Source organism: Panulirus ornatus, chromosome 15 (genome assembly GCF_036320965.1).
Source record: "Panulirus ornatus isolate Po-2019 chromosome 15, ASM3632096v1, whole genome shotgun sequence".
In the NCBI taxonomy this organism is placed as follows: domain Eukaryota; kingdom Metazoa; phylum Arthropoda; class Malacostraca; order Decapoda; family Palinuridae; genus Panulirus; species Panulirus ornatus.
This window is the reverse complement of record NC_092238.1, coordinates 23881507-23906281: the sequence shown is the minus strand read 5'-3', so window position 1 is coordinate 23906281 and position 24775 is coordinate 23881507. Positions and strand designations below refer to the sequence as shown.

The window sequence follows — 24775 nt, the reverse complement described above, 5'->3', positions numbered from 1 at the left end:
GCATTCAAATCACCCATCACTATAACCCGGTCTCGTGCATCAAAACCACTAACACACTCATTCAGCTGCTCCCAAAACACTTGCCTCTCATGATCTTTCTTCTCATGCCCAGGTGCATATGCACCAATAATCACCCACCTCTCTCCATCAACTTTCAGTTTTACCCATATTAATCGAGAATTTACTTTCTTACATTCTATCACATACTCCCAGAACTCCTGTTTCAGGAGTATTGCTACTCCATCCCTTGCTCTTGTCCTCTCACTAACCCCTGACTTTACTCCCCAGACATTCCCAAACCACTCTTCCCCTGTGTGGATATATAAAGAGTGTGGTTGAGAGAGCAGAAGAGGGAGTATTGAAAATATGGAGAAAATGAGTGAGGAAAGATTGACAAAGAGGATATATGTATCAAAGGTGGAGGGAACAAGGAAAAGTGGGAGACCAAACTGGAGGTGGAGGGATGGAGTGAAAATGATTTTGAGCGACTGAGGACCGAACATACAGGAGGAGGAGAAACATGCAAGGAATAGAGTCAATCGGAACAATGTGGTATACCAGGGTTGATGTGCTATCAGTGGACTGAACCAGGGCATGTGAAACGTCTGGGTTAAACCATGGAAAGGTCTTGGAGACAGGATGTGGATAGGAGCTGTGCTTTCAGTGCATTACACATGACAGCTAGAGACTGATCGTGAACAGATGTGGCATTTTTTGTCTATTTTCCTGGTGCTGACTTGCTAAAGCAGGGGGCAGCGATGCTGTTTCCTGTGAGACGGGGTAGACACAGGAGTGGATGAAGGCAAGCAAGTATGAATATGTTCATGTGTATGTATGTCTGTGTATGTATATGTTGATGCGTACATGTATTTGTATGTATACGTGTGTGTATGGGCATTTATGTACCTTTTCCAGGCACTACCTCACTGGGTGTGTGTGTGGTGTGTGTGTGTGTGTGTGGTGTGTGTGTGTGTGTGTGTGTGTGTGTGTTGTTTGCTGTGGTGCGTTGTGTGGGCAGGATGAAGGATGGGAAGTATGAAGCATGTAATGTGTGAATATGTAATGTTTGTATGTATATGTATGTATCGTTAATGTTATCTATGTAATATGCATATTGATAGCTATGCTAAGCGTGAGCACAATGCTGTTTCCTTGAGGGAGTACCACAGGACTATCGCAGCAAGTTGATTTTCTTTTTATGCTTGTTTGTTGTATACAGATAATAAAAAAAAAAAAATAAATGAATAAAATGTGGGAGGATTTCACCCTCGCTCCTCCCTTTAGCTACCTCGCACACGGGATTGTGGGAGTAGTTTTGTTTGTATCCTGTCGCTGCTGTTTGCCTTGTGCAGTGTGGTGATGGAAGGATGAAGCCTAATTAAATGTACACATTCATATATGTATACTCACTGTAAAGTAATAATTAAAAAATTGTGTGATATTTAATAATGGCATAATAGGCTTCATAAATATTTTCAGTAATTAGTGGTTAGAACCTCTTTCATACGTTTACCTGAACTAAGTGGGAAGCTAGCGCATTAGATCTTAATTACATAAAAATACATACATTTATTACAGCATGTAATCATATTATGCTCCCTACGATGCGCAATGCACACGAGGAAGCTCTAACACCACATACACATATATACCATAATCAACCGCATCATACATTAAAACTGTTTTGTTTTTCATTAATGCATGACCCACCCCTAACATGGGATGTATGGTTTGAACTCAGATCTCTTGAGGAATATACTAGAACTTCTCTATTCTCTTTGGAATTAAAAATAAAGATGGAGGATTGTCCAGCCGTGCCTCCCTTTTGTCTCCTTCCAACAGGGAAACAGGAGTATTAACGCAACCCTATACAATCGTCATGTTATTATATTATATATGTGTATGTTATACGTGTATATTATACATAATAGTATATATGTATGTATATTTGTATGCATTATATTACATATATAGGCATAACCTATATGGTGATAGTTTAGTTATATGGAACGCGGTGTTGTATGAGGCAGTTTGTTATCTTATATGCAAATATGTGATGAATATAGCATAAGTAATATATATATATACATATATTATATTATATATCTTATATATGATATCATTATCTTGTCTCCCTGTTTGCGAGTGCATAGGTAACGTAAATATTTGTGTATACAGCGATTGACCATTCTTCATCGTTTCCACACACTGCGATCATAGCTAGCCAGCTTACCAAGTAACACAGAACTTTACATACTTATTAAGTCATTACACACTAATCCGTTCCATCGATCCATTACTCTATTCGCCACTTAGGAACCTCCGTAGGAAGCCAACCCCAATAACAATCTATTTAAATCCACTACACCCGCACATTATTCAACTTCATACTTTCTTTTTTCCATCTACCGACCATATTCCCTGCATTGTGAGTCCGTCTAATACAGATGCACTGCGCCTAGAATTCAAACCCCCTGCCCGCTCTCTACCCGCTCTTTTATTTCGAAAATCTAAAATAAACTAATGACAGGATTTCCAGCCCCCCGCTCCCTTCCCTTTTAGTCGCCTTCTACAACACACAGGGAATACATGGGAAGTATTCTTTCTCCCCTATCCCCTATCCCCTATATATATATATATATATATATATATATATATATATATATATATATATATATATATATATATATGTGTATGTATATATATATATATATATATATATATATATATATATATATATATATATATATATATATATATATATATATATACCTCGCAAACGCGGGAGACAGCGACAAAGTATAATATAATATATATATATAATATATATATATATATATATATATATATATACATATACACACATATATCTTCTGTCTCCCGTGTTTGCGAGGTAGCGCAAGGAAACAGACGAAAGAAATGACCCAACCCACCCCCATACACATGTATATACATACATCCACACATGCAAATATACATACCTACACAGCTTTCCATGGTTTACCCCAGACGCTTCACATGCCTTGATTCAATCCACTGACAGCACGTCAACCCCGGTATACCACATCGATCCAATTCACTCTATTCCTTGCCCTCCTTTCACCCTCCTGCATGTTCAGGCCCCGATTACACAAAATCTTTTTCACTCCATCTTTCCACCTCCAATTTGGTCTCCCACTTCTCCTCGTTCCCTCCACCTCCGACACATATATCCTCTTGGTCAATCTTTCCTCACTCATTCTCTCCATGCGCCCAAACCATTTCAAAACACCCTCTTCTGCTCTCTCAACCACGCTCTTTTTATTTCCACACATCTCTCTTACCCTTACATTACTTACTCGATCAAACCACCTCACACCACACATTGTCCTCAAACATCTCATTTCCAGCACATCCACCCTCCTGCGCACAACTCTATCCATAGCCCACGCCTCGCAACCATACAACATTGTTGGAACCACTATTCCTTCAAACATATCCATTTTTGCTTTCCGAGATAATGTTCTCGACTTCCACACATTCTTCAAGGCTCCCAGAATTTTCACCCCCTCCCCCACCCAATGATCCACTTCCGCTTCCATGGTTCCATCCGCTGCCAGATCCACTCCCAGATATCTAAAACACTTTACTTCCTCCAGTTTTTCTCCATTCAAACTTACCTCCCAATTGACTTGACCCTCAACCCTACTGTACCTAATAACCTTGCTCTTATTCACATTTACTCTTAACTTTCTTCTTTCACACACTTTACCAAACTCAGTCACCAGCTTCTGCAGTTTCTCACATGAATCAGCCACCAGCGCTGTATCATCAGCGAACAACAACTGACTCACTTCCCAAGCTCTCTCATCCCCAACAGACTTCATACTTGCCCCTCTTTCCAAAACTCTTGCATTCACTTCCCTAACAACCCCATCCATAAACAAATTAAACAACCATGGAGACATCACACACCCCTGCTGCAAACCTAAATATTATATATATGTGGCAGTTGAGGGAATAATTGGTATGCATGGGGTGTTCAGTGTTGTAAATGGAAATGGTGAAGAGCTTGTAGATTTATGTGCTGAAAAAGGACTGATGATTGGGAATACCTGGTTTAAAAAGCGAGATATACATAAGTATACTTATGTAAGTAGGAGAGATGGCCAGAGAGCGTTATTGGATTACGTGTTAATTGACAGGCGTGCGAAAGAGAGACTTTTGGATGTCAATGTGCTGAGAGGTGCAACTGGAGGGATGTCTGATCATTATCTTGTGGAGGCTAAGGTGAAGATTAGTATGGGTTTTCAGAAAAGAAGAGTGAATGTTGGGGTGAAGAAGGTGGTGAGAGTAAGTGAGCTTGGGAAGGAGACCTGTGTGAGGAAGTATCAGGAGAGACTGTGTACAGAATGGAAAAAGGTGAGAACAATGGAAGTAAGGGGAGTGGGGGAGGAATGGGATGTATTTAGGGAATCAGTGATGGATTGCGCAAAAGATGCTTGTGGCATGAGAAGAGTGGGAGGTGGGCTGTTTAGAAAGGGTAGTGAGTGGTGGGATAAAGAAGTAAGAGTATTAGTGAAAGAGAAGAGGGAGGCATTTGGACGATTTTTGCAGGGAAAAAATGCAATTGAGTGGGAGAAGTATAAAAGAAAGAGACAAGAGGTCAAGAGAAAGGTGCAAGAGGTGAAAAAAAGGGCAAATGAGAGTTGGGGTGAGAGACTATCAGTAAATTTTAGGGAGAATAAAAAGATGTTCTGGAAGGAGGTAAATAGGGTGCGTAAGACAAGGGAGCAAATGGGAACTTCAGTGAAGGGCGTAAATGGGGAGGTGATAACAAGTAGTGGTGATGTGAGAAGGAGATGGAATGAGTATTTTGAAGGTTTGTTGAATGTGTCTGATGACAGAGTGGCAGATATAGGGTGTTTTGGTCGAGGTGGTGTGCAAAGTGAGAGGGTTAGGGAAAATGATTTGGTAAACAGAGAAGAGGTAGTAAAAGCTTTGCGGAAGATGAAAGCCGGCAAGGCAGCAGGTTTGGATGGTATTGCAGTGGAATTTATAAAAAAAGGGGGTGACTGTGTTGTTGACTGGTTGGTAAGGTTATTTAATGTATGTATGACTCATGGTGAGGTGCCTGAGGATTGGCGGAATGCGTGCATAGTGCCATTGTACAAAGGCAAAGGGGATAAGAGTGAGTGCTCAAATTACAGAGGTATAAGTTTGTTGAGTATTCCTGGTAAATTATATGGGAGGGTATTGATTGAGAGGGTGAAGGCATGTACAGAGCATCAGATTGGGGAAGAGCAGTGTGGTTTCAGAAGTGGTAGAGGATGTGTGGATCAGGTGTTTGCTTTGAAGAATGTATGTGAGAAATACTTAGAAAAGCAAATGGATTTGTATGTAGCATTTATGGATCTGGAGAAGGCATATGATAGAGTTGATAGAGATGCTCTGTGGAAGGTATTAAGAATATATGGTGTGGGAGGCAAGTTGTTAGAAGCAGTGAAAAGTTTTTATCGAGGATGTAAGGCATGTGTACGTGTAGGAAGAGAGGAAAGTGATTGGTTCTCAGTGAATGTAGGTTTGCGGCAGGGGTGTGTGATGTCTCCATGGTTGTTTAATTTGTTTATGGATGGGGTTGTTAGGGAGGTAAATGCAAGAGTCTTGGAAAGAGGGGCAAGTATGAAGTCTGTTGGGGATGAGAGAGCTTGGGAAGTGAGTCAGTTGTTGTTCGCTGATGATACAGCGCTGGTGGCGGATTCATGTGAGAAACTGCAGAAGCTGGTGACGGAGTTTGGTAAAGTGTGTGGAAGAAGAAAGTTAAGAGTAAATGTGAATAAGAGCAAGGTTATTAGGTACAGTAGGGTTGAGGGTCAAGTCAATTGGGAGGTGAGTTTGAATGGAGAAAAACTGGAGGAAGTGAAGTGTTTTAGATATCTGGGAGTGGATCTGTCAGCGGATGGAACCATGGAAGCGGAAGTGGATCATAGGGTGGGGGAGGGGGCAAAAATTTTGGGAGCCTTGAAAAATGTGTGGAAGTCGAGAACATTATCCCGGAAAGCAAAAATGGGTATGTTTGAAGGAATAGTGGTTCCAACAATGTTGTATGGTTGCGAGGCGTGGGCTATGGATAGAGTTGTGCGCAGGAGGATGGATGTGCTGGAAATGAGATGTTTGAGGACAATGTGTGGTGTGAGGTGGTTTGATCGAGTAAGTAATGTAAGGGTAAGAGAGATGTGTGGAAATAAAAAGAGCGTGGTTGAGAGAGCAGAAGAGGGTGTTTTGAAGTGGTTTGGGCACATGGAGAGAATGAGTGAGGAAAGATTGACCAAGAGGATATATGTGTCGGAGGTGGAGGGAACGAGGAGAAGAGGGAGACCAAATTGGAGGTGGAAAGATGGAGTGAAAAGGATTTTGTGTGATCAGGGCCTGAACATGCAGGAGGGTGAAAGGAGGGCAAGGAATAGAGTGAATTGGAGCGATGTGGTATACAGGGGTTGACGTGCTGTCAGTGGATTGAATCAAGGCATGTGAAGCGTCCGGGGTAAACCATGGAAAGCTGTGTAGGTATGTATATTTGCGTGTGTGGACGTATGTATGTACATGTGTATGGGGGGGGTTGGGCCATTTCTTTCATCTGTTTCCTTGCGCTACCTCGCAAACGCGGGAGACAGCGACGAGGTATAAAAAAAAAAAAAAAAAAAATATATATATATATATATATATATATATATATATATATATATATATATATATATATATATATATATAATGGTTTCGGTGCATTATTACATGACAGCTAGAAACTGAGTGTGAACGAATAGGGCCTTTGTTGTCTTTTCCTAGCACTACCTCACACACATGAGGGGGAAGGATGTTGTTATTCCATGTGTGGCGGGGTGGCGATGGGAATGAATAAAGGCGGACAGTATGAATTATGTACATGGGTATATATGTATATGTCTGTGTGTGTATATATGTGTGTGCGTTGAGATGTATAGGTGTGTATATGTTGGTGTGTGTGGACGTGTATGTGTATGCATGTGTGTGTGGGTGGGTTGGGCCATTCTTTCGTCTGTTTCCTTGCACTACCTCGCTAGCGCGGGAGACAGCGACGGAGCAAAGTGAATAAATAGATAAATATATATAGGGGAGAAAGAATACTTCCCACGTATTCCCTGCATGTCGTAGAAGGCGACTAAAAGGGAAGGGAGCGGGGGGCTGGAAATCCTCCCCTCTCATTTTTTTTTTTAAATTTTCCAAAAGAAGGAACAGAGAAGGGGGCCATATGAGGATATTCCCTCAAAGGCCCAGTCCTCTGTTCTTAACGCTACCTCGCTAATGCGGGAAATGGCGAATAGTATGAAAAAAAAATATATATATATATATATATATATATATATATATATATATATATATATATATATATATATATATACATATATATACACATATATATATATAATATTTTTTCATTATACATAATCGCTGTTTCCCCGCATCAGTGAGGTAGCACCAGGAAACGGATGAAGAATGGCCCATCCACTCATATACACATACATATACATAAATGCCCACATACATACATATCCATATCAACTTATACATAAACATGTATACATACATATACATAAACACACATATACATATATATGTGATAGAGTGTAATAAAGTAAACTCTAGATTGATATGGGTAAAACTGAAAGCAGATGGAGAGAAATGGGTGATTATTGGTGCCTATGCACCTGGTCATGAGAAGGAAGATCATGAGAGGCAAGTGTTCTGGGAGCAGCTGAGTGAGTGTCTTAGCAGCTTTCATGCACGAGACTGGGTTATAGTGATGGGTGATTTGAATGCAAAGGGGAATAATAATGGTAGGTAAGAGTATAACTGGGGTACATGGGGTGTTCAGTGTTGTAAAGGGAAATGGTGAAGAACTTGTAGATTTGTGTGCTGAAAAAAGACTGGTGATTGGGAATATCTGGTTTAAAAAGAGATATACATAAGTATATGTATGTAAATAGGAGAGATGGCCAGACAGTATTATTGGATTACGTGTTAATTGATAAGCGCGTGAAAGAGAGACTTTTGGATGTTAATGTGCTGAGAGGGGCAACTGAAGGGACGTCTGATCATTATCTTGTGGAAGCGAAGGTGAAGATATGTAGAGATTTTCAGGAAAGAAGAGAGAACATTAGGGTGAAGAGAGTGATGAGAGTAAGTGAGCTTGGGAAGGAGACTTGTGTGAGGAAGTACCAGGAGAGAATGGGTGCAGAATGGAAAAAGGTGAGAGCAAATGACATAAGGGGAGTGGGGGAAGAATGGGATGTATTTAGGGAAACATTATGGCTTGCACAAAAGATGACTGTGGCATGAGAAAGGCGGGAGTTGGGCAGACTAGAAAGGGTAGTAAGTGGTGGGATGAAGAAGTGAGGTTGTTAGTGAAAGAGAAGAGAGAGGCATTTGGACGATTTTTGCAGGGAAATAGTGCCAATGACCAGGAGATGTATAAAAGAAAGAGGCAAGAGGTCAAGAAAAAGTGCAAGAGGTGAAAAAGAGGGCAAATGAGAGTTGGGGAGAGAGAGTATCATCAAATTTTAGGGAGAATAAAAAGATGTTCTGGAAGGAGGTAAATAAAGCGCATGACAAGAAAACAAATGGGAACATTGGTGAAGGGGGCAAATTGGGAGGTAATAACAAGTAGTGGTGAAATGGGAGGGAGGTGGAGTGAGTATTTTGAAGGTTTGTTGAATGTGTTTGATTACAGAGTGGCAGATATAGGGTGTTTTGGTCAAGGTGGTGTGTTAAGTGAGAGGGTTAGGGAAAATGATTTGGTAAACAGAGAAGAGGTAGTGAAAGCTTTTCAGAAGAAGAAAGCTAACAAGGCGGCAGGTTTGGATGGTATTGCTGTGGAATTTATCAAAAAAAGGGGGTGACTGTGTTGTTGACTAGTTGGTGAGGATATTCAATATATGTATGGTTCATGGTGAAGTGCCTGAGGCTTGGCGGAATGCATGTATAGTGCCACTGTACAAAGGCAAAGGGGATACAGGTGAGTGCTCAAATTACAGAGGTATAAGTTTGTTGAGTATTCCTGGGAAATTATATGGGAGGGTATTGACTGAGAGGGTCAAGGAATGTACAGAGCATCAGATTGGGTAGGAGCAGTTTGTTTCAGAAGTGGTAGAGGATGTGTGGATCAGGTGTTTGCTTTGAAGAATGTATGTGAGAAATACTTGGAAAAACAAATGGACTTGTATGTAGCATTTATGGATCTGGAGGAGGCATATGATAGAGCTGATAGAGATGCCCTATGGAAGGAATTAAGAGTATATGGTGCAGGAGGTAAGTTGCTAGAAGAAGAGAAAAGCTTTTATCGACAATGTAAGGCATGTGTACGTGTAGGATGAGAGGAAAGTGATTGGTTTCTAGTGAATGTCAGTCTGTGGCAAGGATGCGTGATGTCTCCATGGTTGTTTAATTCATCTATGGATGGGGTTGTTAGGGAGGTGAATGCAAGAGTTTTGGAGAGGGGCAACTATGCAGTCTGTTGTGGATGAGAGGGCTTGGGAAGTGAGTCAGTTGTTGTTCACTGATGATACAGTTCTGGTGGTTGATTCAGGTGAGAAACTACAGAAGTTGGTGACTGAGATTGGTAAAGTGTGTGAGAGAAGAAAGCTAAGAGTAAATGTAAATAAGAGCAAGGTTATTAGGTTCAGTAGGGTTAAGGGAGAAGTAAATTGGGAGGTGAGTTTGAATGGAGAAAAACTGCAGGAAGTGAAGTGTTTTAGATATCTGGGAGTGGATCTGTCAGCAAATGGAACCATGGAAGCAGAAGTGAGTCACAGGGTGGGAGAGGAGGTGATGGTTCTGGGAGCGTTGAAGAATGTGTGGAAGGTGAGAACGTTATCTTGGAAAGCAAAAATGGGTATGTTTGAAGGAATAGTGGTTCCAACAATGTTATATGGTTGTGAGGCATGGGCGATAGATAGGGTTATGCGGAGGAGGGCGGATGTGTTGGAAAAGAGATGTTTGAGGACAATATGTGGTGTGAGGTGGTTTGATCAAGTAAATGATGAAAGGATAAGAGAGATGTGTGGTAACAAAAAGAGTGTGGTCGAGAGTGCAGAAGAGGGTGTATTGAAATGGTTTGGTCACATGGAGAGAATGAGTAAGGAAAGAGTGACAAAGAGGATATGTGTGTCAGAGGTGGAGGGAAAGAGGAGAAGTGGGAGACCAAATTGGAGGTGGAAGGATGGAGTGAAAAAGATTTTGAGCGATCGGGGCCTGAATGTACAGGAAGGTGAATGGCACATGCCGAGGGAGGGGGGTGTCATTTCATGTGTGGCGAGGTGGCAACGGGAATGAATGAAGGTAGCAAGTATGAATTATGTACATGTGTATATATGTATATGTCTGTGCATGTATATGTATGTATACGTTGAAAAGTATAGGTATGTATATGTGCATGTGTGGACGCTCATGTACATACATGTGTATGTGGGTGGGTTAGGCCATTCTTTCTTCTGTTTCCTTGTTCGCTGATGATGCAGTGTTGGTGGCTGATTCGGGTGAGAAACTGCAGAAGTTTGTGACTGAGTTTGGTAAAGTGTGTGAAAGAAGAAAGCTGAGAGTAAATGTGAATAAGAGCAAGGTTATTAGGTACAGTAGGATTGAGGGAGAAGGCAAACTGGGAGGTAAGTTTGAATGGAGAAAAACTGGAGGAAGTGAAATGTTGTAGATATCTGGGAGTGGATTTGGCAGCGAATGGAACCATAGAAGCGGAAGTGAATCATAGGGTGGGGGAGGGGGCAAAAGTTCTGGGAGTGTTGAAGTATGTGTGGAAGTTGAGAACGTTATCCTGGAAAGCAAAAATGGGCATGTTTGAAGGAATAGTGGTTACAACAATGACATATGGTTATGAGGCATGGGCTATAGATAGAGTTATGCAGAGGAGGGTGGATGTGCTGGAAATGAGATGTTTGAGGACAATATGTGGTGTGAGGTGGTTTGATCAAGTAAGTAATGAAAGGGTAAGAGAGATGTGTGGTAATAAAAAGAGTGTGGTTGAGAGAGCAGAAGAGGGTGTTTTGAAATGGTTTGGTCACATGGAGAGAATGAGTGAGGAAAGATTGACCAAGAGGATATATGTGTCAGAGGTGGAGGGAACAAGAAGTGGGAGGCCAAATTGAAGGTGGAAAGATGGAGTGAAAATGATTTTGAGTTATCGGGGCCTGAACATGCAGGAGGATGAAAGGCGTGCAAGGAATAGAGTGAATTGGAACGATGTGGTATACTGAGGTTGATGTGCTGTCAATGGATTGAACCAGGGCATGTGAAGCGTCTGGGGTAAACCATGGAAAGTTCTGTGGGGCCTGGATGTGGAAAGGGAGCTGTGGTTTCGGTGCATTATACATGACAGCTAGAGACTGAGTGTGAACGAATGTGGCCTTTGTTGTCTTTTCCTAGCGCTACCTCGCACACATGAGGGGGGAGGGGGTTATTATTTCATGTGTGGTGGAGTGGCGACGGGAATGAATAAAGGCAGACTATGAATTATGTACATGTGTATATATGTATGTGTCTGTGTGTGTATATATATGTATACGTTGAGATGTACAGGTATGTATATGTGCATGTGGACATGTATGTATATACATGTGAATGTGGGTGGGTAGGGCCATTCTTTTGTCTGTTTCCTTGCACTACCTCGCTAACGTGGGAGACAGCAACAAAGTATAATATATATAAATGAATAATAATACATTTTTCATACATTTCCCACATTAGTGAGGAAGTATTCAAGAACAGATAAATGAACATTAAAGGGCAAACTCCTCACTTTGCTCTTATCTCAGTTCCTTCTTTTGGAAAAGTAAAACAGAGAGGAGGATTTCCAGTCCCCACCCCCACTCCTTTTAGTTGCCTTTTATGACATGCAGGTAATACACGGGAAAAATTCTTTTTCCCTTAACCCCTGATATATATGTGGTGAGGTGGTTTGATCAAGTAAGTAATGAAAGGGTACAAGAGATGTGTGGAAATACAAAGAGTGTGGTGGTGAGAGCAGAAGAGGGTGTATCGAAATGGTTTGGTCACATGGAGAGAATGAGTGAGGAAAGATTGACAAAGAGGATATATGTGTCAGAGGTGAAGGGAATGAGGAGAAGTGAGAGACCAAACTGGAGGTGGAAAGATGGAGTGAAAAAGATTTTGAGCGACTGGGGCCTGAACATGCAAGAGGGTGAAAGGCGTGCAAGTAATAGAGTGAATTGGAATGATGTGGTATACCGGGGTCGACGTGCTGTCAATGGATTGAACCAGGGAATGTGAAGCCTCTAAGGTAAACCATGGAAAGTTTTGTGGGGCCTGGATGTGGAAAGGGAGCTGTGGTTTCGGTGCATTATACCTGACAGCTAGAGACTGAGAGTGAATGAATGCGGCCCTTGTTGTCTTTTCCTAGAACTACTTCGCATGCATGAGGGGGGAGGGGGTTGTCATTTCATGTGTGGCAGGGTGGCAACGGAAATGAATATAGGCAGCAAGTATGAACTATGTACATGTGTATATATGTGTATGTCTGTGTATGTACATATATGTATACTGTGAAATGTATAGGTGCATGTGTATATGTATATGTGCATGTGTGGATGTGTATATGTATCTATATGTGGGTGGGTTGGGCCATTCTTTCGTTTGTTTCCTTGCGCTACCTCACTAACACGGGAGACAGCAACAAAGTATAAGTATGTATATGTATGTATTTGTTGAAATGTATAGGTAAGTATATGAGCGTGTGTGGGCTTTTATGTATATACATGTGTATGTGGGTGGGTTGAGCCATTCTTTCATTTGTCTTCTTGCGCTACCTTGCTAACGTGGGAGACAGCGACTAAGTATAATAATTAAATATAATATATATTATTTCTTTTTGATTAGAAGGTTGATTAGAAAGGGTAGTGAGTGGTGGGATGAAGAAGTAAGAGTATTAGTGAAAGAGAAGAGAGAGGCATTTGGATGATTTTTGCAGGGAAAAAATGCAATTGAGTGGGAGATGTATAAAAGAAAGAGACAGGAGGTCAAGAGAAAGGTGCAAGAGGCGAAAAAAAAGGGCAAATGAGAGTTGGGGTGAGAGGGTATCATTAAATTTTAGGGAGAATAAAAAGATGTTCTGGAAGGAGGTAAATAGGGTGCGTAAGACAAGGGAGCAAATGGGAACTTCAGTGAAGGGCGTAAATGGGGAGGTGATAACAAGTAGTGGTGATGTGAGAAGGAGATGGAATGAGTATTTTGAAGGTTTGTTGAATGTGTCTGATGACAGAGTGGCAGATATAGGGTGTTTTGGTCGAGGTGGTGTGCAAAGTGAGAGGGTTAGGGAAAATGATTTGGTAAACAGAGAAGAGGTAGTAAAAGCTTTGCGGAAGATGAAAGCCGGCAAGGCAGCAGGTTTGGATGGTATTGCAGTGGAATTTATAAAAAAAGGGGGTGACTGTGTTGTTGACTGGTTGGTAAGGTTATTTAATGTATGTATGACTCATGGTGAGGTGCCTGAGGATTGGCGGAATGCGTGCATAGTGCCATTGTACAAAGGCAAAGGGGATAAGAGTGAGTGCTCAAATTACAGAGGTATAAGTTTGTTGAGTATTCCTGGTAAATTATATGGGAGGGTATTGATTGAGAGGGTGAAGGCATGTACAGAGCATCAGATTGGGGAAGAGCAGTGTGGTTTCAGAAGTGGTAGAGGATGTGTGGATCAGGTGTTTGCTTTGAAGAATGTATGTGAGAAATACTTAGAAAAGCAAATGGATTTGTATGTAGCATTTATGGATCTGGAGAAGGCATATGATAGAGTTGATAGAGATGCTCTGTGGAAGGTATTAAGAATATATGGTGTGGGAGGCAAGTTGTTAGAAGCAGTGAAAAGTTTTTATCGAGGATGTAAGGCATGTGTACGTGTAGGAAGAGAGGAAAGTGATTGGTTCTCAGTGAATGTAGGTTTGCGGCAGGGGTGTGTGATGTCTCCATGGTTGTTTAATTTGTTTATGGATGGGGTTGTTAGGGAGGTAAATGCAAGAGTCTTGGAAAGAGGGGCAAGTATGAAGTCTGTTGGGGATGAGAGAGCTTGGGAAGTGAGTCAGTTGTTGTTCGCTGATGATACAGCGCTGGTGGCTGATTCATGTGAGAAACTGCAGAAGCTGGTGACTGAGTTTGGTAAAGTGTGTGGAAGAAGAAAGTTAAGAGTAAATGTGAAAAAGAGCAAGGTTATTAGGTATAGTAGGGTTGAGGGTCAAGTCAATTGGGAGGTGAGTTTGAATGGAGAAAAACTGGAGGAAGTGAAGTGTTTTAGATATCTGGGAGTGGATCTGGCAGCGGATGGAACCATGGAAGCGGAAGTGGATCATAGGGTGGGGGAGGGGGCGAAAATTCTGGGGGCCTTGAAGAATGTGTGGAAGTCGAGAACATTATCTCGGAAAGCAAAAATGGGTATGTTTGAAGGAATAATGGTTCCAACAATGTTGTATGGTTGCGAGGCGTGGGCTATGGATAGAGTTGTGCGCAGGAGGATGGATGTGCTGGAAATGAGATGTTTGAGGACAATGTATGGTGTGAGGTGTTTTGATCGAGTGAGTAACGTAAGGGTAAGAGAGATGTGTGGAAATAAAAAGAGCGTGGTTGAGAGAGCAGAAGAGGGTGTTTTGAAGTGGTTTGGGCACATGGAGAGAATGAGTGAGGAAAGATTGACCAAGAGGATATATGTGTCGGAGGTGGAGGGAACGAGGAGAAGAGGGAGACCAAATTGGAGGTGGAAAGATGGAGTGAAAAAGATTTTGTGTGATCGGGGCCTGAACATGCAGGAGGGTGAAAGGAGGGCAAGGAATAGAGTGAATTGGAGGATGTGGGTGCTGTCAGTGGATTGAATCAGGGCATGTGAAGCGTCTGGGGTAAACCATGGAAAGCTGTGTAGGTAAGTATATTTGCGTGTGTGGACGTATGTATATACATGTGTATGGGGGTGGGTTGGGCCATTTCTTTCGTCTGTTTCCTTGCGCTACCTCGCAAATGCGGGAGACAGCGACAAAGCAAAAAAAAAAAAAAAAAAAAAAAAATTCTTTTAAATCTTTATCAGTCTGTGGCTCCAAATTTATTGTACATCCCTTTCCCCCATATACTCTAGTTCACTGATATTCCTTTTGCATTTAGAATGTCTTCCTTAGAATGACCTCATACCTAGCTTTCTATATCCACTTTTACTTACCCATAATGTCTTCTTCTTCATAAGGAATTTGTAGATCTATATTCTCTTTGTTTTCCTCTTTTGTAGATCCAACATCAAAGTCATCTAGATTAATAAATTCACCATAGTCATCTCCACGGACCTAAAATAAATTAGATGAAACTTGGGATAATCATGAGCAGGAGAGTGGCAAGGCTGAAAATGAAATAAAAGTCAAGTGACAGAAAGGTACCAGTATGGGTGTTGTTGCTATGAGCAAAGTAATCTGGAGGATAATCTCCACTTGCATTCCAGCTTTGAATGAACAAATAAGTATATCTAGATAAAGATGGTCAAATACATCACTTTACAAAGTAAAAATAAACATTAATGCATAAATTCTCCTCTATAGGACATGCCTCACATCCATACAACAACGATGGAATTACTATACCTTCAAACATACTCATTTTTGCCCTCCTAGATGGTGATGTATCTTTCCACACATTTCTCAATGCTCCTAAAACCTTCGCACCCTCACCTATCCTATGACTCACTTACACTTCCATGATTCCATTTGCTGCCATGTCCACAACCAGCTATCTTAAAAACTTCACTTCCTCTAAGTTTACTTCATTCAAGCTTACACCCCAACTAATCTGTCTCTCTCCTCTGCTGAACCTAATAACCTTGCTTTCATTTACACTTACTATCTACATTCTCCTTTCACACACTCTCAAACTCCAACTCTGCAGTTTCGCACTCCAATTTACTATCAATGCTGTCATCAGCAAACAACTGACTCATTTCCCAAGCCCCTTCCACCCCAGACTGCTTACCTGCCCCACTCCCCAAGATTCCTGCATTTACCTCCATAACACTTTGTAAATAAATTAAACAGCAATAGTGACATTAAACACAGCTGCCAGAGACCCACCTTCACATGGAACAACTCGCACTTCTCTCTACCTACCCACATACAGCTTACTCTCTTGATAAAAACACTTCACAGCTGCTGAGAGCTTTCTTCCAATAACTATTCATAACACTTTCCATAAAGCATTTTCATCAATCCTATCAAAATCTTTATCAATATCCATACATGCCATATACAAACCCTTTAGTTTCTCTAAATATTTCTCACACACATCTGAACAAACACTTACTCAACATATCCTCTACCACTCCAGAAACCAGTGTATTTTCCTAATCTAATGCTCTGTGCATGCCACCACCCTTTCAATTAACACTCTTCCATATAATTTAACAGGTACACTCAAGAAACTTGTACCTCTATAATCAAAACACTCAACTTTGTCCCCTTGATAATATATGAAGTCACTAAACATGCATTCTGCCAATCTGCAGGCACCTCACCATGATCCATACATACACTGAAAATCCTAAATAGCCAATCAAAAACACAGTCATCCCCTTTCTTGAGAAATTCAACTGTAATACCATCCACTCCAGCAGTCTTGCCACATTTCATCTCATACAAGGCTTTCACTATCTCTCTCTTCACCAAATCACTTTTCCAACACTCTCACTTTGCATCCCTTCCTGACCCAAACACCCTATATCTGTCACCCGATCATGAAACATTCAACAATCCTTCAAAATGCTCTCTCTGTATCCTCATCACTGCCCATTAGTAATTCACCATTTGCTCCCTTCATTCATGTTGCCATGTGTTCTCTTGTTTATATCACACAATGAACCTCTTCCATTACAGCTTTTCATTCTCTCAGAAGTCTGAAGAGACTCACCCTAATTCTCATTTGACCTTTTTTCAGCCCCTGCACCTTCCTCTTGACTTCCTATTGCTTTCTTTTGCACACCTCCCAATCACTTACATTCCTTCCCTATAAATACCATCCATATATCTCTCTCTTCTCTTTCACAAACAAATTTACATCATCATCCCATCACTCACCATCTTTTCTCACCTACCCAAATCCCGCCTGCAGCATGCCACACTCTTCTCTTGCACATACTAAGCCCATCTATCTATCTATATCTTTGAACTCCCTCAAGGGGGTGGCTTTGTCAATAGGGTCTCCAAAACTAGTGAACTCCAGTGCCACTTCTTAGCCTTTAGTGCCTCACCCTTAACAGGCCACTGGCAGAGGGTAACTCAGCACAGACAGTGTTTGCAAAGGCTCCAACCTAATTTTCCTCTTGATTACTTCTATCTAATGCTCCTGCCTAATGATCATACCCACTACATCCACTTAGTGTTTCTAACTAATGCTCCTGCCTAATAGTTACTACCAAACACTTCTTTCTGTTGCTCCTACCATTATGTGACATTCATTTTTTCATTTCATTTCAAGCTAGAAGTTTCAGTTTTCTAAATTGTTTCTTACATTTTTCACATGTATATATATGTATGTGTGTGTGTGTGTATATGTGCGTGTGTGTGTGTATGTGTGTGTATGTGTATATATATATGTATATTATCCCTGGGGATAGGGGTGAAAGAATACTTCCCACGCATTCCTCGCGTGTCGTAAAAAGCGACTAGAGGGGACGGGAGCGGGGGGCCAGAAATCCTCCCCTCCTTGTATTTTTTTAACTTTCTAAAATGGGAAACAGAAGAAGGAGTCACGCGGGGAGTGCTCATCCTCCTCGAAGGCTCAGATTGGGGTGCCTAAATGTGTGTGGATGTAACCAAGATGTGAAAAAAGGAGAGATAGGTAGTATGTTTGAGGAAAGGAACCTCGATGTGTTGGCTCTGAGTGAAACGAAGCTCAAGGGTAAAGGGGAAGAGTAGTTTGGGAATGTCTTGGGAGTAAAGTCAGGGGTTAGTGAGAGGACAAGAGCAAGGGAAGGAGTAGCAGTACTCCTGAAACAGGAGTTGTGGAAGTATGTGATAGAATGTAAGAAAGTAAATTCTCGATTAATATGGGTAAAACTGAAAGTTGATGGAGAGAGATGGGTGATTATTGGTGCATATGCACCTGGGCATGAGAAGAAAGATCATGAGAGGCAAGTGTTTTGGGAGCAGCTGAATGACTGTGTTAGTGGTTTTGATGCACGAGACTGGGTTATAGTGTTGGGTGATTTGAATGCAAAGGTGAGTAATGTGGCAGTTGAGGGAATAATTGGTATACATGGGGTGTTCAGTGTTGTAAATGGAAATGGTGAAGAGCTTGTAGATTTATGTGCTGAAAAAGGACTGATGATTGGGAATACCTGGTTTAAAAAGCGAGATATACATAAGTATACTTATGTAAGTAGGAGAGATGGCCAGAGAGCGTTATTGGATTACGTGTTAATTGACAGGCGCGCGAAAGAGAGACTTTTGGATGTTAATGTGCTGAGAGGTGCAACTGGAGGGATGTCTGATCATTATCTTGTGGAGGCTAAGGTGAAGATTTGTATGGGTTTTCAGAAAAGAAGAGTGAATGTTGGGGTGAAGAGGGTGGTGAGAGTAAGTGAGCGTGGGAAGGAGACTTGTGTGAGGAAGTACCAGGAGAGACTGAGTACAGAATGGAAAAAGGTGAGAACAATGGAAGTAAGGGGAGTGGGGGAGGAATGGGATGTATTTAGGGAATCAGTGATGGATTGCGCAAAAGATGCTTGTGGCATGAGAAGAGTGGGAGGTGGGTTGATTAGAAAGGGTAGTGAGTGGTGGGATGAAGAAGTAAGAGTATTAGTGAAAGAGAAGAGAGAGGCATTTGGACGATTTTTGCAGGGAAAAAATGCAATTGAGTGGGAGACGTATAAAAGAAAGAGACAGGAGGTCAAGAGAAAGGTGCAAGAGGTGAAAAAAAGGGCAAATGAGAGTTGGGGTGAGAGAGTATCATTAAATTTTAGGGAGAATAAAAAGATGTTCTGGAAGGAGGTAAATAAAGTGCGTAAGACAAGGAAGCAAATGGGAACTTCAGTGAAGGGCGCAAATGGGGAGGTGATAACAAGCAGTGGTGATGTGAGAAGGAGATGGAGTGAGTATTTTGAAGGTTTGTTGAATGTGTTTGATGATAGAGTGGCAGATATAGGGTGTTTTGGTCGAGGTGGTGTGCAAAGTGCGAGGGTTAGGGAAAATGAGTTGGTAAACAGAGAAGAGGTAGTAAAAGCTTTGCGGAAGATGAAAGCCGGCAAGGCAGCAGGTTTGGATGGTATTGCAGTGGAATTTATTAAAAAAGGGGGTGACTGTATTGTTGACTGGTTGGTAAGGTTATTTAATGTATGTATGTATGTATGTATGTATGTATGTATGTATGTATGTATGTATGTATGTATGACTCATGTGATCGGGGCCTGAACATGCAGGAGGGTGAAAGGAGGGCAAGGAATAGAGTGAATTGGAGCGATGTGGTATACCGGGGTTGACGTGCTGTCAGTGGATTGAATCAGGGCATGTGAAGCGTCTGGGGTAAACCATGGAAAGCTGTGTAGGTATGTATATTTGCGTGTGTGGATGTATGTATATACATGTGTATGGGGATGGGTTGGGCCATTTCTTTCATCTGTTTCCTTGCGCTACCTCGCAAACGCGGGAGACAGCGACAAAGTATTTTTTTTTTTTTTTTTTTTATACTTTGTCGCTGTCTCCCGCGTTTGCGAGGTAGCGCAAGGAAACAGACGAAAGAAATGGCCCAACCCCCCCCCCCCCCATACACATGTACATACACACGTCCACACACGCAAATATACATACCTACACAGCTTTCCATGGTTTACCCCAGACGCTTCACATGCCTTGATTCAATCCACTGACAGCACGTCAAACCCTGTATACCACATCGCTCCAATTCACTCTATTCCTTGCCCTCCTTTCACCCTCCTGCATGTTCAGGCGACAAAGTATAAAAAAAAAAAAAAAAAAAAAAAAATGACTCATGGTGAGGTGCCTGAGGATTGGCGGAATGCGTGCATAGTGCCATTGTACAAAGGCAAAGGGGATAAGAGTGAGTGCTCAAATTACAGAGGTATAAGTTTGTTGAGTATTCCTGGCAAATTATATGGGAGGGTATTGATTGAGAGGGTGAAGGCATGTACAGAGCATCAGATTGGGGAAGAGCAGTGTGGTTTCAAAAGTGGTAGAGGATGTGTGGATCAGGTGTTTGCTTTGAAGAATGTATGAGAAATACTTAGAAAAGCAAATGGATTTGTATGTAGCATTTATGGATCTGGAGAAGGCATATGATAGAGTTGATAGAGATGCTCTGTGGAAGGTATTAAGAATATATGGTGTGGGAGGCAAGTTGTTAGAAGCAGTGAAAAGTTTTTATCGAGGATGTAAGGCATGTGTACGTGTAGGAAGAGAGGAAAGTGATTGGTTCTCAGTGAATGTAGGTTTGCGGCAGGGGTGTGTGATGTCTCCATGGTTGTTTAATTTGTTTATGGATGGGGTTGTTAGGGAGGTGAATGCAAGAGTTTTGGAAAGAGGGGCAAGTATGAAGTCTGTTGGGGATGAGAGAGCTTGGGAAGTGAGTCAGTTGTTGTTCGCTGATGATACAGCGCTGGTGGCTGATTCATGTGAGAAACTGCAGAAGCTGGTGACTGAGTTTGGTAAAGTGTGTTAAAGAAGAAAGTTAAGAGTAAATGTGAATAAGAGCAAGGTAATTAGGTACAGTAGGGTTGAGGGTCAATTCAACTGGGAGGTGAGTTTGAATGGAGAAAAACTGGAGGAAGTGAAGTGTTTTAGATATCTGGGAGTGGATCTGGCAGCGGATGGAACCATGGAAGCGGAAGTGGATCATAGGGTGGGGGAGGGGGCGAAAATTCTGGGAGCCTTGAAGAATGTGTGGAAGTCGAGAACATTATCTCGGAAAGCAAAAATGGCTATGTTTGAAGGAATACTGGTTCCAACAATGTTGTATGGTTGCAAGGCGTGGACTATGGATAGAGTTGTGCGCAGGAGGATGGATGTGCTGGAAATGAGATGTTTGAGGACAATGTGTGGTGTGAGGTGGTTTGATCGAGTAAGTAACGTAAGGGTAAGAGAGATGTGTGGAAATAAAAAGAGCGTGGTTGAGAGAGCAGAAGAGGGTGTTTTGAAATGGTTTGGTCACATGGAGAGAATGAGTGAGGAAAGATTGACCAAGAGGATATATGTGTCGGAGGTGGAGGGAACGAGGAGAAGAGGGAGACCAAATTGGAGGTGGGAAGATGGAGTGAAAAAGATTTTGTGTGATCGGGGCCTGAACATGCAGGAGGGTGAAAGGAGGGCAAAGAATAGAGTGAATTGGAGCGATGTGGTATACCGGGGTTGACGTGCTGTCAGTGGATTGAATCAAGGCATGTGTATGGGGGTGGGTTGGGCCATTTCTTTCGTCTGTTTCCTTGCGCTACCTCGCAAACGCGGGAGACAGCGACAAAGAAAAAAAAAAAAAAAAAAAAAAAAAATGAAGACTGAGCTGTGTGAGTTAAGTGTTGTCTAGTGTTATGTATGACAAGGAGAGATTGTATGTTGGTGAACAAAATGCCATTAGTCCAACCATGTGTGGGTGAGACAGAGAAAAGGCAGCTTCCTGGGTCAGAGGAGTGTGACAACTACTAAACTGCTAGCTCACTATTCAGCAGTCATTAACAGTCCCAATACCCAGGTGGGTAGTGCTGGTAATATACCTCCCTGGTCACTGGTTGCCTAGCGACTACTAAGTAAAATACTGACTCCCCTAGCCTTATTTACTCTCACCTTTTACCATTCTACACCCAATCTCTCTCAGTATTTCTTCACACAATGCTTTCTCCTAAGCTCACTTTTACTTTCACCATCCTTTCCTCATCTCTAATATTTCTCCTTCCAAAAACCTCTACAAAGCTTCATCCTCGACTCCACTAGGTAATGTAAAGATCAGACATCCCTCCATTTGCACCTTTCATTATATTCATAGCCAAGAGTCTTTTGTATGTCTATCAATTAGCATGTAATCCAATAACACCCATGTACCTTCTTTCCCTTTCACCCATGTATACTCATGTACATCCCTCTTTTCAAATCAGGTGCTCTCTATCATCTGTCCATTTTCAGCACACTTCTTCATAATCTGTTCACCATTTTCATTCACTTTACTGAATACCCTATGCCCCCCAAATTATAATCTGAACTGCCTCATTACCCACTTCCACTTTTACATCACCCATCACTAGCCCTTGCATCAAAACTACTGACACACTTCCTCAATTCCTTCCAAAACTTGTCTCTCCATCATTTTTTCATGGAGGTTTCATCCTCACACTAACCCTAGCTTTACCCCCTAAGGCATCCCCAAACTATTCTTCCTCCCTTCCATTGAGCTTTGTTTCACCTGGAGTTAGAACGTCCACATTCCTTTCGTCAAACATACTACCTATCTCCCTTTCTCAACCCAGCCTGAGCCTTTGAGCAGTATGAGCATTCCTTGACTGGCACCTTCTGTTTTAATATGATAAGACTAAACTAAAAGCTGTGAATGAAGTTTTTGGGTCCCTGTCCCTTCTCAGGAGCACGGCTGGCAAATCAACTATGACAACTCTGTAATCACAGGGGATACTGCAAAGTGATACAGTGGTGCTTTGATAGCATGCACACCTGTCCTTTGTAGTCCATTTCACATAAGGCCAAGATGTTTTAAATATTTCAGAATATGAATATATAAAATCAGTAAATTATCAATTTTTCTTCTCACCTTTTCTTCATGGAAAGGAAACATGGGATGATGTTTCCGACTCCTAAACATACTCTGTGTTCCAGCTTTCTCATGCAATACGATGATGTCATGCTTGCCGGCCTCCAGCCCTTCATCATCTTCACTGTCACTAGATGTCTCTACCCTTTAAATGAAGGATGGAGGTTTCCAATTACATCATAAGTGTCACAACAATATTCCAGTCCCAACGTCTCAAGAATTCTCCCTTAACCACAGCTCAATAAAATTCTGTGAAAAATCATCAATTCTCTACCATTTCTCTTATCACCTACACATATGCCCTCTGTTCTCATGTACTAAAATTCTTGTGGCAGCTGATAAGAACTTTGCAAAAATATCTTTTCTATTTCACTAAAGCTTCTATGCTCTTCCTTTCTCTAAGTTTCATGCATTTTCATTAAAGCTTCTATGCTCTTCCTTACTCTAAGTTTCATGCATTTTGAGTCTTGGTCAAAATTTTCCATTTCTTTCAACTGCCATTAGCTACCATCAGCTAAATTATAAAGAACACTCCAAATAAAGTAAGAAAAAACATCAAACATGAACAGTAATAATTTATTTATTTATTTATTTATTTATTTTGCTTTGTCGCTGTCTCCCGCGTTTGCGAGGTAGCGCAAGGGAACAGACGAAAGAAATGGCCCAACCCACCCCCATACACAATGTATATACATACACGTCCACACACGCAAATATACATACCTATACATCTCAATGTACACATATATACACACACACATATATACCCATGCACACAATTCACACTGTCTGCCTTTATTCATTCCCATCGCCACCTCGCCACACATGGAATACCATCCCCTCCCCCCTCATGTGTGCGAGGTAGCACTAGGAAAAGACAACAAAGGCCCCATTCGTTCACACTCAGTCTCTAGCTGTCATGCAATAATGCCCGAAACCACAGCTCCCTTTCCACATCCAGGCCCCACAGAACTTTCCATGGTTTACCCCAGATGCTTCACATGCCCTGATTCAATCCACTGACAGCACGTCAACCCCGGTATACCACATCAATCCAATTCACTCTATTCCTTGCCCTCCTTTCACCCTCCTGCATGTTCACTCAAAATCTTTTTCACTCCATCTTTCCACCTCCAATTTGGTCTCCCACTTCTCCTCGTTCCCTCCACCTCCGACACATATATCCTCTTGGTCAATCTTTCCTCACTCATTCTCTCCATGTGCCCAAACCATTTCAAAACACCCTCTTCTGCTCTCTCAACCACACTCTTTTTATTTCCACACATCTCTCTTACCCTTACATTACTTACTCGATCAAACCACCTCACTCCACACATTGTCCTCAAACATCTCATTTCCAGCACATCCACCCTCCTGCGCACAACTCTATCCACAGCCCACGCCTCGCAATCATACAACATTGTTGGAACCACTATTCCTTCAAACATAGCCATTTTTGCTTTCCGAGATAATGTTCTCGACTTCCACACATTCTTCAAGGCTCCCAGGATTTTCGCCCCCTCCCCCACCCTATGATTCACTTCCGCTTCCATGGTTCCATCCGCTGCCAGATCCACTCCCAAATATCTAAAACACTTTACTTCCTCCAGTAATAACAGGACAGAAAATTGGAAAAACACTATAAATAAGGTGAGAAGCAACACAAGAAAGAGTGAAAGATAAAACAGATTATGATACACCTACAAAAAAGGGGGGGAGGATAGGCTAGAGCACACCACAAGAAAGGACTCATGGGAAAAGGTGGTACAAAAAATAAGAAATAATACAATGGATAGGGCGAGACATAACATCTGAAAAGAATACTACGTTTAATGAGGCACTATATCTATCTCTATGTCTGATGCCTGTTCCCTTCTAGAACTCCCTCAAAGGGGTGGCCATGGCAATAGTCTCTCCATAACTACTGAACTCAAGTGCCACTTCTTAGCCTTTACTGCCT

At 41.8% G+C, this 24775-nt stretch overlaps 1 protein-coding gene across 2 annotated transcripts in view; it reads right to left on the bottom strand.

Annotated features, from left to right (window-relative positions):
• The window catches only part of Cpsf100 (cleavage and polyadenylation specificity factor subunit 2), a 166940-nt gene that overhangs the window by 40453 nt on the left and 101712 nt on the right, over positions 1-24775 (bottom strand). For both annotated transcript variants that reach the window (XM_071670573.1, XM_071670574.1), the window contains 2 exons: positions 22816-22960; positions 15236-15356 (listed from right to left, as the gene is read on the bottom strand). In XM_071670573.1, coding sequence (XP_071526674.1) covers positions 15236-15356; positions 22816-22960 — 266 coding nt within the window. The remainder of the gene's footprint in view (positions 1-15235; positions 15357-22815; positions 22961-24775) is intronic.